This window comes from Ursus maritimus, unplaced genomic scaffold, assembly GCF_017311325.1.
Source record: "Ursus maritimus isolate PB19 unplaced genomic scaffold, ASM1731132v1 scaffold_25, whole genome shotgun sequence".
Lineage (NCBI taxonomy): Eukaryota > Metazoa > Chordata > Mammalia > Carnivora > Ursidae > Ursus > Ursus maritimus.
The window spans coordinates 9,197,196-9,208,710 of NW_024425008.1; the positions used below are offsets into that span (position 1 = coordinate 9,197,196).

The 11,515-nt window shown below is 47.0% G+C and overlaps 1 protein-coding gene across 1 annotated transcript; it reads left to right on the plus strand.

Annotated features, from left to right (window-relative positions):
* Window positions 1–1,630: 1,630 nt before the first annotated feature.
* On the plus strand, window positions 1,631–11,214 carry SERPINA9 (serpin family A member 9). Its single transcript, XM_008702523.2, has 4 exons — window positions 1,631–2,033; window positions 7,277–7,550; window positions 9,426–9,573; window positions 11,011–11,214. The coding sequence occupies exons 1-4, from the start codon at window positions 1,646–1,648 to the stop codon at window positions 11,212–11,214; spliced, it is 1,014 nt and encodes a 337-aa protein (XP_008700745.2). The 5' UTR covers window positions 1,631–1,645.
* The last annotated feature ends 301 nt before the right edge of the window (window positions 11,215–11,515 follow it).

Below are 11,515 nucleotides of genomic sequence, written 5' to 3' on the forward strand. Positions count from 1 at the left end.
ACACGGCAGGCCCCCCGCCTGTCAGAGCTGTTCTGCACACCACACTTTCCCACTCGGCGTCCTGAGAGCCTCAGCCTGGCATGGAGTTCATCAAATAGGAGAAACCTGGGGTTTTTGTCCCGAGGGGCTCCCTCCTTCAGTCCTTTCCACCCTGGTCTGAATGCCCTTCCACTCAGGCCAAAGCACCAAGCATCTCCTGCTGCTCCTACACCGCGCGCTGAGCCCGGGGCGGGGGGAGCAGTGAAGGACGCACGCGCCTCCCAGAACAGTCCTTGGACATTCTGTCCAGACAGAGGCGCTCCTCCGCATCCCCTCCGTGGATCCCGCGGGCAGAATCAAGCCTGTGCCTCCTGCAGGCGGCCCTGTCTCTGCAGCCCGCCTCACGCTCCCCTGCCTGCAAAACGAAAATCGCCCAATTAGATAAACGGCCATGGGGACAGCTTTGCAATTTCCCAGAAGAATGACTCATTTGGCAGAAAGAGTCTTTGTATAGTTCCCTCTGATTTAATTACATCTGGTATGGTCAAGTATTACTCGATTTACATAAACTGAGTTTCGACCAAGAGGTTGTTGGGAGCGTGGCTATGACCTTAGGACTGTCTTGACAGAGACCAGTGACCTCATCACACCCGAGGCTCTGAATAACTAGATAAGGTAACAGACCATCCTCCCCGAGCAGAAAAGAAAACCGAAGTCCAGAGAAGCTAAAATCTCCCATCGTGAACATCAACGTTGGATGCAAGCCCAGCCCTGTCCTGTTCCGAAAGGACTGGAGTTTCTACCTGCCACCAGCTCACCTCGTCCAAAGTGCTCCCGGTGCCTCTGTCTAGCTGGCTGAGGCGTGCAGGGACCAGGCGGTCACCGCTGGAGCTGGCAGGTCACCGGCAACGAGGCGCCTGTCCTGAAGGCCCCTGAGGACTACAGTCCCAAACAAACACCACCAAAGGGACCAAGAGAATCTAGAGGGATCTCTGAGGGGGAAGAGAACACTTGTGGCTGCTAAGATGGGGACTTTGCAGTCTGGTTCCACCGCCTTCCTTTCTGAACAAGAAGCCTACGAAGCAGAAACAGCAAAGAGCGTGGGAGCTGAGGTTCAGGATTTTAAGACCTGACTCGGAATCCCAGACAGAACACAAACTAGCCGTGTGGCCTGAGGTCAATGACACACCGTCTCTGAGACCTGTTTACTTGTCTGTAAGCTAAAGACAACAGTAATCTCTGCATCTCATTCGTGAGAGCCAATGAGATTACGCGGGCAAACTGCCCTGTTAATCGTCCCGCGTGTCCCCCATTCTATCGTGAATGGGGTGGGGTGTTGCAAGGTGTCTGATTCGGGGCCAGACGCTCTGCTCACCTTCCCTCGATGGTTCTTTCCTCTCTTGCAGACTTGCTTCTTTCCAAAATGCCATCTGCCTCGTATCAAGTGTTCCTCGTCGTCAGCATCTGTGCTACAATCCACTGTGTGCCCCCACCCGGGGCCCCCAGCAAAGGAGCCCCCTGCCCGTCCTTCCCAAGGAGCACCGCCGCCTCCCAGCTGTCTTCCAGCAACACCAACTTTGCCTTCCGCCTCTACCGGAGGCTGGTTCTGAAGATGCCGGACCAGAACGTCTTCTTCTCCCCGCTGAGTGTCTCTGCATCCCTGGCCATGCTCTCCCTCGGGGCCCGCTCAGCCACGAAGACCCAGATCCTGCAGAGCCTGGGGTTCAACCTCACACACGGGCCGGAGTCCGCCATCCACCAGGCCTTCCAGCACCTGCTCCGCTCGCTCAGAGCCCCCGGCAAAGCCCTGGACCTGAGGATGGGAAGCGTCCTCTTCATCAAAAAGGAGCTGTGGCTGCAGAAAAATTTCTTGGACAATGTCAAGAGGCTGTATGAGTCGAAAGTCTTTTCTACAGATTTCTCGAGCACCTCCACTGCCCGGGAGAAGATCAACAGCTACGTGGAGAAGGAGACCAAAGGGAAGGTTGTAGACTTAATCCAAGACCTTGAACCTCTGACAGTCATGGTCCTGGTGAACCACATTTTCTTTAAAGGTAAGGCTCTGAGAGGTTGATTTTGATTTTAATGTTGTTTCTTCCCCCCCCCCAGTTGAATAAGCAAGCTAAACAAATCCTAGACAGCGCAGTCAGGTAACGGGAAGTGTAAATTTGGACCAGCCGTGTAACAAGCTGGCTGCGACCTCCTGTTTCCTCTCTTAGCTTCAGTGGATCGATCACAATGGGGGCTCATTCAGCTCTGCCTTTGGATAGCCTGGTTATGTGTCCTGAGGGGCTGACACGGAGCTCAGTGGGCAGCCATGGGGGAAAACCTGGAAATTCGCTTCTGAGTAAGGACCTCATGTCTTGCTACCAGCAGCTATGCTGGTGCCTCCTGAAGGCTTCAAGGAGGGACACAGAGTTCTCTGACAACCCAGCCTCACCGGCAAATCCAAAGGCCAGAGCACTCCAGAGACATGGTATTGCAGACAGGCCAGTATGGCTGCCATTTACATCCCCTGGGCGTCTGGCTAGAGCGTCACAGTTTACAAAGACACCGTACTGTAGCAGACTGGACCCGGGCTTTGAGGTCAGACAGCCCTGGGTCTGAATTCTACCTCTGCCCCTTACTTGCTCCATGATCCTGGGCATGGTGCTTTGAAAGGCCTATCGTGTATTGAGTGCCTGCTGTGTGCGAGTCTCTGTGCTAGCCGGATGGATGATGATAGAGCCAACTTCAGCAGAATTGTCATGGACGCTACTGTATCATCCCTCCCTCCTTCCCGTCTCTCTCCTTCCCTTCCTTTCTCCCTCCTGCCATTCATCCCTCCCCCATTTATCTTTCCCTCTATCCACCCACTCATTCACCTTCCCACCCATATATCCACCCATTCTGCAAGAAGGAGGGGGGAAGGAAAAAGAATTAGTATGCCGTGAGCCCCTTCGAAGTCTCCTGTGCTTTATATGTGTTGCTCCATTAAATTGAATCTTATTTTTTAATTGAAATATAATTCACACACCACAAAATCTGCCAAGTTAAATTGCACAATTCAGTGGGTTTGGGTTTGGGGACATCCACAAGGTTGTGCAAATACCTCCACTATGTAATTCCAGAACATTTTCATCACCTCAAAAAGAGACTCCCTACCCATGAGCACTCACTTCATTTCTGCTCTTCCTGCAGAGACAAGTAATCTACTTTCTATCTCTATAGATTTGCCTATTCTGGACATTTTCTATAAATAGAATCATATAATATGTGCAGGGTTTTGTGTGGACATAGTTTTCAGTTCCTCATACCAAGGAGCATGCTTGCAGGACTGTATGGCAAGAGTGTGTTTGGTTTGGAAAGAAACCACCAGACTATCCTCCAAAGGGGCTCTACTGTTTCTCATTCCCACCAGCCGTGTGTGAGTTCCTGTTGCTCCACATCCTTGCCAGTCTTTGGTGCTGTCAGCATTCCAGACTTGGGCCATTTGAATGGGTGTGTTCTGGTTGTTTTAATTTGCATTTCCCCGATGACATATGATATGGAACATCTTTTCATGTTTATCTGTCATCTGCATATCTTCTTCGGAGATGTATCTGTCAAGGTTTTTGGACCACTTTTTTAAATCCAGTTATTTGTTTTCTTATCTTAGTTTTAAGGGTTCTTTGTATATTTTGGGTAACAGTCTTATCAGGTGCATCTTTTACAAATATTTTCTCCTAGTCGGTCGCTTGGCTTTTCATTTTCTTGACATTGTCTTTCATGGAGCAGAAGATTTAACTTCAGGTTAATGAAGTTCGACTTATTGATGATTTCTTTCATGGATCATGCCTTTGGTATTATATCTAAAAACTATTGCCATACCCAAAGTCATCTAGTTTTTCTCCTATATTATCTTCTAGGTATTTTATAGTTTTGTGTTTTACTTTCAGGTCTGTGATCTAGTTTGAGTTAATTTTAGTGAAAGATGTAAAGTACGTGTCTAGATCCTTTTTTTTCTTTGCATATGAATTCCAGTTGTCGCAACACCATTTGTTGAAAAGACTATTTTTGTTCCACTCCTTTGTCAAAGATCAGTTGGCTATATTTACGTGGGTCTATTTGTAAGCTCTCTTTTTGTTCCATTGATCTATTTGTCTATTCTTCACCAATACCACACTGTCTTAAGTACTGTAGCTTTACAGTAAATCTTGAAGTTGGTTAATGTCAGTCCTCCAACTTTGTTCTTCTCCTTTGATCCTGTGTTGCCTATTCTGGGTCTTTTGTTTTTTAATATAGACTTTACTATTAGTTTGTTAATATCTATAATACAATTAGCTAGGATTTTGATTGGGATTGCATTGAATCTATAGATCAAGTTGGGAAGAACTGACATCATAGCAATATTGAGTCTTTCTGTTCATGAACATGGAATATCTTTCCATTCATTTAGTTCTTTGATTTCATTCATCAGAGTTTTATAATTTTCTTCATATAGATCTGATACATATTTTGCTAGATTTATACCTAAGTATTTTTGGAGATGCAAATGTAAATGGTATTGTGTTTTTAATTGCAAATTCCACTTGTTCATTTATGGCATATGGAAAAGCAATCGACTTTCCATATTAACTTTGTATCCTGCAACCTTGCTATAATCATTTATTAGTTCCAGGAGTTCTTTTGTTTGTTGACTTTTGAATTTTCTACATAGACGAACGTGTCATCTGTGAACGAAGACAGTTTTGTTTCTTCCTTCCCAATCTGTATACTTTTAATTTCTTTTTCTTGTCTTATTGCATTAGCTTGAACTTTCAGTAAAATACTGAAAAGGAGTGGCAAGAGGGGACATCTTTGTATTATACCTGACATTATACCTGGAAAGCTTTGTGTTTCTCACCATTAAGTATGAGGTTAACTATAGGATTTTATAGATATTTTTAATCAAATTGAGAAAGTTCACCTTTATTCCTAGTTTACTGAGAATTTTTGTTATGAATGGGTGTTAGATTTTGTCAAATGCTTTTGCTTCATCTATTGATATGATTAATTTTTCTTGCTTAGCTTCTTAATGATGGATTACATTAATTTATTATCAAATGTTGGACCAGCCTTACAAACCTGGGATAAACCCCATTTGGTTGTGGTGTATAATTATTTTTATACATTATCAAATTTGATTGCTAATATTTTATGGAGCATTTTTGCATCTATGTTCATAACAGATATTGGTCTGTAGTTTTCCTTTCTTGCAATACTTTTGTCTGATTTTGGTATTAAAGTAATGCTGGCTTCATAGAGTAAGTTAAGAAGTATTTTCTCTGCTTCTATCCTCTGAAAGACATTGTAAAGAATTGGTATAATTTCTTCCCTAAATGTTTGGTAGAATTCACCAGTGAATCCTTCTGGACCTGGTATTTCCTATTTTGGAAGGTTATTAATTATTGTCAATTTCTTTGATAGATATAGGCCTATTCGTATTGTCTATTTCTTCTTATTTAAGTTTTGGCAAATTGGACTATCTCATCTAGGTTATCAAATTTGTGGCCACAGAGTTGTTCGTAGTATTCCTTTATTTTCTTTTTAATGTCCATAAGATCTATGGCACTGTTCCTTCTCTTATTTTTGATATTAGTAGATTGTTTGGTCCATACTTTCTTTTTATGTCTCATATTTCTTTTTTTGTAAAAACTGGATTTTTAAAATTATGTAATGCAACAACTCTGAAAATCAGATTCTCCCCCTTCCAAGGATTGGTTGTTTTTGCTTGTTGCAATAGCTGTTGTTTGTTTAGTGATTTTTCTGAATTAATTATTTAAAGTCTATACTTTGTGATGTGTGGCCACTGATGTGTCTTCTTGGTTAGTTACATGGTTAGCTATGATTGGGCAGAGATTCTGTAGGTGTCTAGAACAAATAAATCTCCGAGTCTTTGATGAGGGCTTTTGTTTGCCTGCTGGAGTGTGCCATCAACACTCAGCAGTTTATAACTCTGACTCAGTCTTCACTCTCTGTTTATGCAGACCCTCAAGGTCAGCCATAGTAGGAACTTAACAGCCTTCTTATATTTTTTTTCTCAAATATGCATACAGCTGTATACATGCACACAGCCTCTCAATAGATATAATGGATGTAATGGAACTTTTCAAAGCTCCTACAGACATCTTATTCCTCAGCTTCTCCTTTCAGAATTTTTGATCACTCTGTGGTTTATCCCATTTGTTATCCTCACCCAGACAACCATGAAGCTAAAACACTTGCCTGTAATTGTTTCTAACAAAAACTTCCGACCCCCTGGGAAGAAGGCTTTAAGCACTGAGTGAGCACCAATCAATCCTGTAAATGGGTTCTTCCAGATAACTACCCGAGAAGTCAAGTAATAATAATTGTTTGAAAATGAGTCTTTGCAAGTTCTTCTCCCAGTGAGATTGGGAAATCAGGCCGCTATTTGTCAAGGCTACTGCTGAGCTGGAGAGGAGAGGGTGGGACTGGCACAAGTTAAAATAACCATGAAGTTGACTGCTCTTGTTGAGATTCAGCCATATTTCTTGAATTAACTCTCCCCAGGTTGTTGCAAGACTTTGGTTAATTTCCACAGTTCCAAACAAGTTGATTCTGAATATCTTTGCCAGTTTTTCTCATTGTCCTAATGGAAGAGGAAATATACAGAGGTCCTTACTCTGTCATATTTGCAGATGGCACCCCCATCCCCAGCCCATCCTGTTAACCTTTTTGATTAATCTGTTGTTTGCCCCAAATGTTACCTACTGCCTCCAGCAGCTGCAAAATTTATCACCACCTGTGACTGTTTTTGACTAATTTCCTCCAACGAATAGGCTTTTTGCATCAGTTGAACTCCAAATCAGATCGAATACAGACAATTTTGCAAGTGATGCCTTCCAGGGAAGCCCAAGATGGGTCAAATAACAGTTCTTTGGGTATGAGTCTTTGAAAGGGTTCCAGCCCTATTTTTTTCCCCTTCAGTGGCTGCCAGCCTGCTGGATTTCACTGCAAATGCAGGCTATTATTTTTCAAGGCTATTATTGAAGAGCTAGGACAAGAGGAATGGAACTAGGGCAAGTTGAAATACCACAAAGCTTGCTTTCTTACCAAGATTTAGCTGCTTCCCTTGAATAAACTGTTCCCTAATTTGCTGAAAGGGTTTGGTTAATTTCTAGAGTCCTCAGGAAGTTAATTCTGACCATTGTGGGCAGTTTTCTCATGGCTTTTATGGAAGAGAGAGTTTTCAGAGATCCTTCCTTCATCATTTCTGCTGTTTTCACCTCACTAACTATACTTAGACATAAAGAGCTCTCTTCTCTCTCCATGCTAGCCAAGTGGGAGAAGCCCTTTAACCCTGGATATACGAGGAAGAGCTCCCCGTTCCTGGTGGGCAAGAGGACCACTGTGAAGGTCCCAATGATGCACCAGGTGGAGGAGTTTGCTTTTGCAGTGGATCCAGAGCTGAACTGCTCGGTGCTACGGATGGACTATGGCGGAGACACCGCGGCCTTCTTTGTCCTCCCTGGCCAGGGCAAGATGAGGCAGCTGGAACAGGCCTTGTCAGCCAGGACACTGAGGAAATGGAGCCACTTACTGCAGAAGAGGTGGGAATCTGTGTCAGTCTCCTGGGGCCTGAGGCGGGTGGTGGGGTACCTCCAAGGACGGGTGGAAAGACCACGATAGCAGCCGTGGAATGCCAGCTGAGCACCAGCTGCCCCTGGATAGTGAACTTGGGGCTATGGTCTCACTTGAACTTCACCATCACCTGGCAGATGAAGAGCACCATCACCCCCACCCACAGATAAGGAAGCAGAGGCTCTAAGAAGGGAGGCGAATTGCCCAAGACCCTGTCCCCGCAAACTATGATGTCATTCTAGCGATTCCATGCTAGCAGAACTCACTCTACCAGCCAACCTGTTATTAAATTCCATGGAATGAGTCCATAAAATTAAACAAGCAAGAAAAGCACTAATGCTCACCTAGGAAATGAGGATAATACTATCACTCAACCCAGAAGTTGTTGAAAAGATAAAACAAGTTACTATCTTTAAAGTGCTTCGAACAGTGCCAGGAAGAGTGTATGCATTCCATAATGTTAGCTCCTAGTACGATTATTATTAGTTCTGTAACTCTTATGGGGACTATCAAAAGGATGTTAACTGTAAGATTAAAAGGAAGGTCAAAGTCTTATGGACAGTGCCTTAGCAATATTTTCTTGGCCTTGTTGGCACCATTCCCAGGTGCCCACAGCCAGGAGGAGACCAAAGACAAGATCAGGGATAACTGTAATTCAAGAAGACAAAGATCAGTGTCCTGGGGGAAGGCAGACAGAGTGCCGAGGAGCTTCTGAGCAAAGAGATATCGCTCTCAGCTGGGGTCCATGGAGGGCTTGAAGTCATCCGAGTCGGGAGCGTAGGTAGGACGTGATGGTACATATAGGGCACAGAGACTTGGGAAGGGCACTTTCCGTAAAGGAAACACCGCTGGCCAAGAAGCATAGCTGGGAATCAAGGAACACTGTAGAATGCTCCAGAGGTTTCCTCTCTGACTGCAACCACGGCTGGACAGAGGCGGCAGCACAGAGGCTGGGGCAGGGGGCGGTGTGTGAGGAGCGGCAGACAGAGCAGGGAGGAGATGGCCGGGTCAGCGCAGGGGACGGTAACAGGGAAGAGAGAGCTGTCCCTTGTGCTGGATGCCCGTCGCTGGAGACATCAATGTCCATCCATTTCTGTGCTTTCCTTTCTGTGACTTACCAAGTACGTGACCTCAGGCAAAGCACTAAAACTAAGTCTTACCATCTTTAAAATGGAAATGAAGCTCATGGGTGTGCCTGGGATGGTGCCTGACACACAGTAAATGCTCAATAAATGCGGACTGTTCCCTCTTGGTTCAGGGAAACCATTGCAGAGGAAGGGAAAAATGATGCTGAACTCCAGGGCTGTGCTGTCCCAACTACGGGCCCCACGTAGTTACGGAAATTTAAGTGAACTAAAATTAGGTTAAACTACAATTTTTTTTCCTCATTGGCACTAGCCATATTTAAAGTGCCTGATAACCTCGTGCGGCCAGTGGCTAACCTACTGGTCGGCACAAACAGAATACTTCCAGTCTTGCAGAAAGTTCTACTGGACTTGGCTGCTCTCAGCACTTCGCAGGGTTTGTCTCAGAAAGGGCTGGGGAGCTGGCAGACACACTTCCACCACTGCCTGGTGCTCCCCATGGGTCGCTTCTATGGGCTCCTCTGCTGGGCCCCGTCTGTGCTCTGTCCCTTACTTTATGAAGGGGTCCCCTTCCTTCTTCCTCATCTACGGGCCAGGCTTGCTCCTCCAGGGGGCTTACTTTGGTTGTCTGGGATGTGCCGACTACTTTAGCAGTGACCAGAAATAGCTAGAAGAACAGAGTCTCCCAAAATGCCACCCAGAAGCGGAGTTAGAGACCAAGAGGCTTGCGACCTCATGTCCTTTCCCCCATCTCCACAGGTGGCTAGAGGTGTTCATTCCAAAATTCTCCATTTCTGCCTCCTGTGACCTGGAAACCGTCCTCCTGAAGATGGGCATCCGGGATGCCTTTGATAAAAATGCTGATTTTTCTGGAATCACGAAGACAGACTTCCTGCAGCTTTCCAAAGTGAGTTGGTCCATGAGAACATTTGCCCGAGCTGGAAGGGCCTACAGCGACTGGCTAATCGAGGCCTCACATCTCATTGATAAGGAAACATAGACCCTGAGCGGCAAAGTGACTTCTCACCGGCAGAAGTAGGGCTGGGCTTCCAGGCTGCCAGGCCTGTGGCTTTATGGCCATCATCCCGCTGATACACAGGCAACTTTTATCCCTCTTCCAACAGTGTTCCTAAGATCCAGCTATAGTTCCTTGAAAATCAGGCCCCTCCCGGGAAGGCAACACTTCTACCTCGAAACTTGCCACAGATGAACAGGTGCCCACCTGGCATTTGACCTCCCCTCCCTGAAGCCTCGGGCCTCACACTGAAGCCAAATTGGCTGCCCATGGGCCATTCGTATCCTATGGATGTGCTATGTTTGGCCTGCAGTGTTAAAAAGAAAAAGAGAGAGCCGATTTCTAACATGTAAACTATCGTACTTCAAAGTATAGATTTCTGATTGTCTTGAAAGAAATCACCTAGTTCGATTCCCACACGGCAACCGTGAGCCCAAACCCCTACATAGCATCCATCAGCCAGAGCTGAGGGTGTGAGCACCCTTTTTAGTGAGAGGGAACCCTCCGGGTGCGCTGTGTGCTCCCTGCTCTTACGAGAGGTTTGGTGCTTGTCTGCATAGGGGTTTCTGATCCCTGACCGAAAAAATGTATTTTGATAATAGATTAGAATGGTCAGAAGTGGTCCTGGGTCACTGAAGGGCGCCTTTGTCATTGGTGTCCAGGGAAAGAATACAGGGGCCCAATAAAACATGCTGAGCGTAACAGTCCCTTTCCCAGAATGTGTTTCTGTGCACATATGAACAATAACGACTATAATCGTTGGGAGTTCTCAGGCCCTCTGAAGCTTGGGAGAACATGAGCCCTGGTGAGGTCTCTTCCCTAGAAGACCTCGAAGGGATCCAGTTCGTAGCAACAGCGCCCTGTGTCTCCTGGGCAACAGTGAGCCGATACTCTGGTGCCCGTACTTGGCGTGATCTCCTTTAATTCACCCCATGACCTTGTGGGAATTACGCCATGACGATGGCCCTTTCAGAGCTTTGGAAAGCGAAGCCAGCGGCCCCTAAGTAACTGTTGCGAACATAACGTGGCAGAACTGGGACTCGACCCTCGGCTTTCCGGTGCGCGTGTGTAACCACTCAGCTCCAGGCGCAGGGGCCCAGTTGACCAGTATCAGCGGCAGCTGTGACCTCATGCCCAGCGTCGGGAGCAGCGAGCTGGGGGCCCCCGGAGGGGGGATCACCAGCCCCAGGCAGAACCCCACAGCTCAGGGAAGTAGCGGTGCCTCCATGGGGACCTTTGACGTCCATCACCAGCCCCAGGCAGAACCCCACAGCTCAGGGAAGTAGAGGTGCCTCCATGGGGACCGCTGACGTGTTTTTCTCTTGGCAGGTGGCCCACAAGGCTGTGCTGGACGTCAGCGAGGAGGGCACCGAGGCCGCAGCGGCCACCGCCACCAAGCTCCTAGTCCGCTCGAAGGACGGCCCCTCTCACACCGTCGTCCGCTTCGATCGGCCCTTCCTGCTGCTGCTGATCAACAGAGCCACAGAGGCCGTTCTCTTCCTCGGGAAGGTTGAAAATCCCACGAAATTCTAGGTGGGAAGCTCCTGCTGACGGAGTCCGCGTTGAAAGCGCCCGGGAAATGAACCATGGGGTGACGGTCCCGGTGTGACTTGAGGGCTATCTCCTCCTGCTCGGAGGGTCCCCTGACCCCAGCGGAGCTGCGTTTGCTGCTGGGATGGCCCTGTGAGGGCTCAGCCGGTAGAAGTCAGCAGAGATCCGGGTGACACACCCCCGTCGCAAAGCCTGTTCCACCCCTCCCCCCCAGTCGCTGCTTGCTTCTACAAATCCTCCCGGGTAACTAGCTCCATGGATGTTTCTGGTGGGCATATTCCCA

What these genes read in the sequence shown, in the direction of transcription:
- SERPINA9 (XM_008702523.2), top strand. Translation starts at nt 1,646, where the DNA reads ATGCTCTCCCTCGGGGCCCGCTCAGCCACGAAGACCCAGATCCTGCAG. An exon ending in GAACCACATTTTCTTTAAAG is followed by an intron (nt 2,034 to 7,276) that starts GTAAGGCTCTGA and finishes TCTCCATGCTAG; the next exon opens with CCAAGTGGGAGAAGCCCTTT. An exon ending in ACTTCCTGCAGCTTTCCAAA is followed by an intron (nt 9,574 to 11,010) that starts GTGAGTTGGTCC and finishes TTCTCTTGGCAG; the next exon opens with GTGGCCCACAAGGCTGTGCT.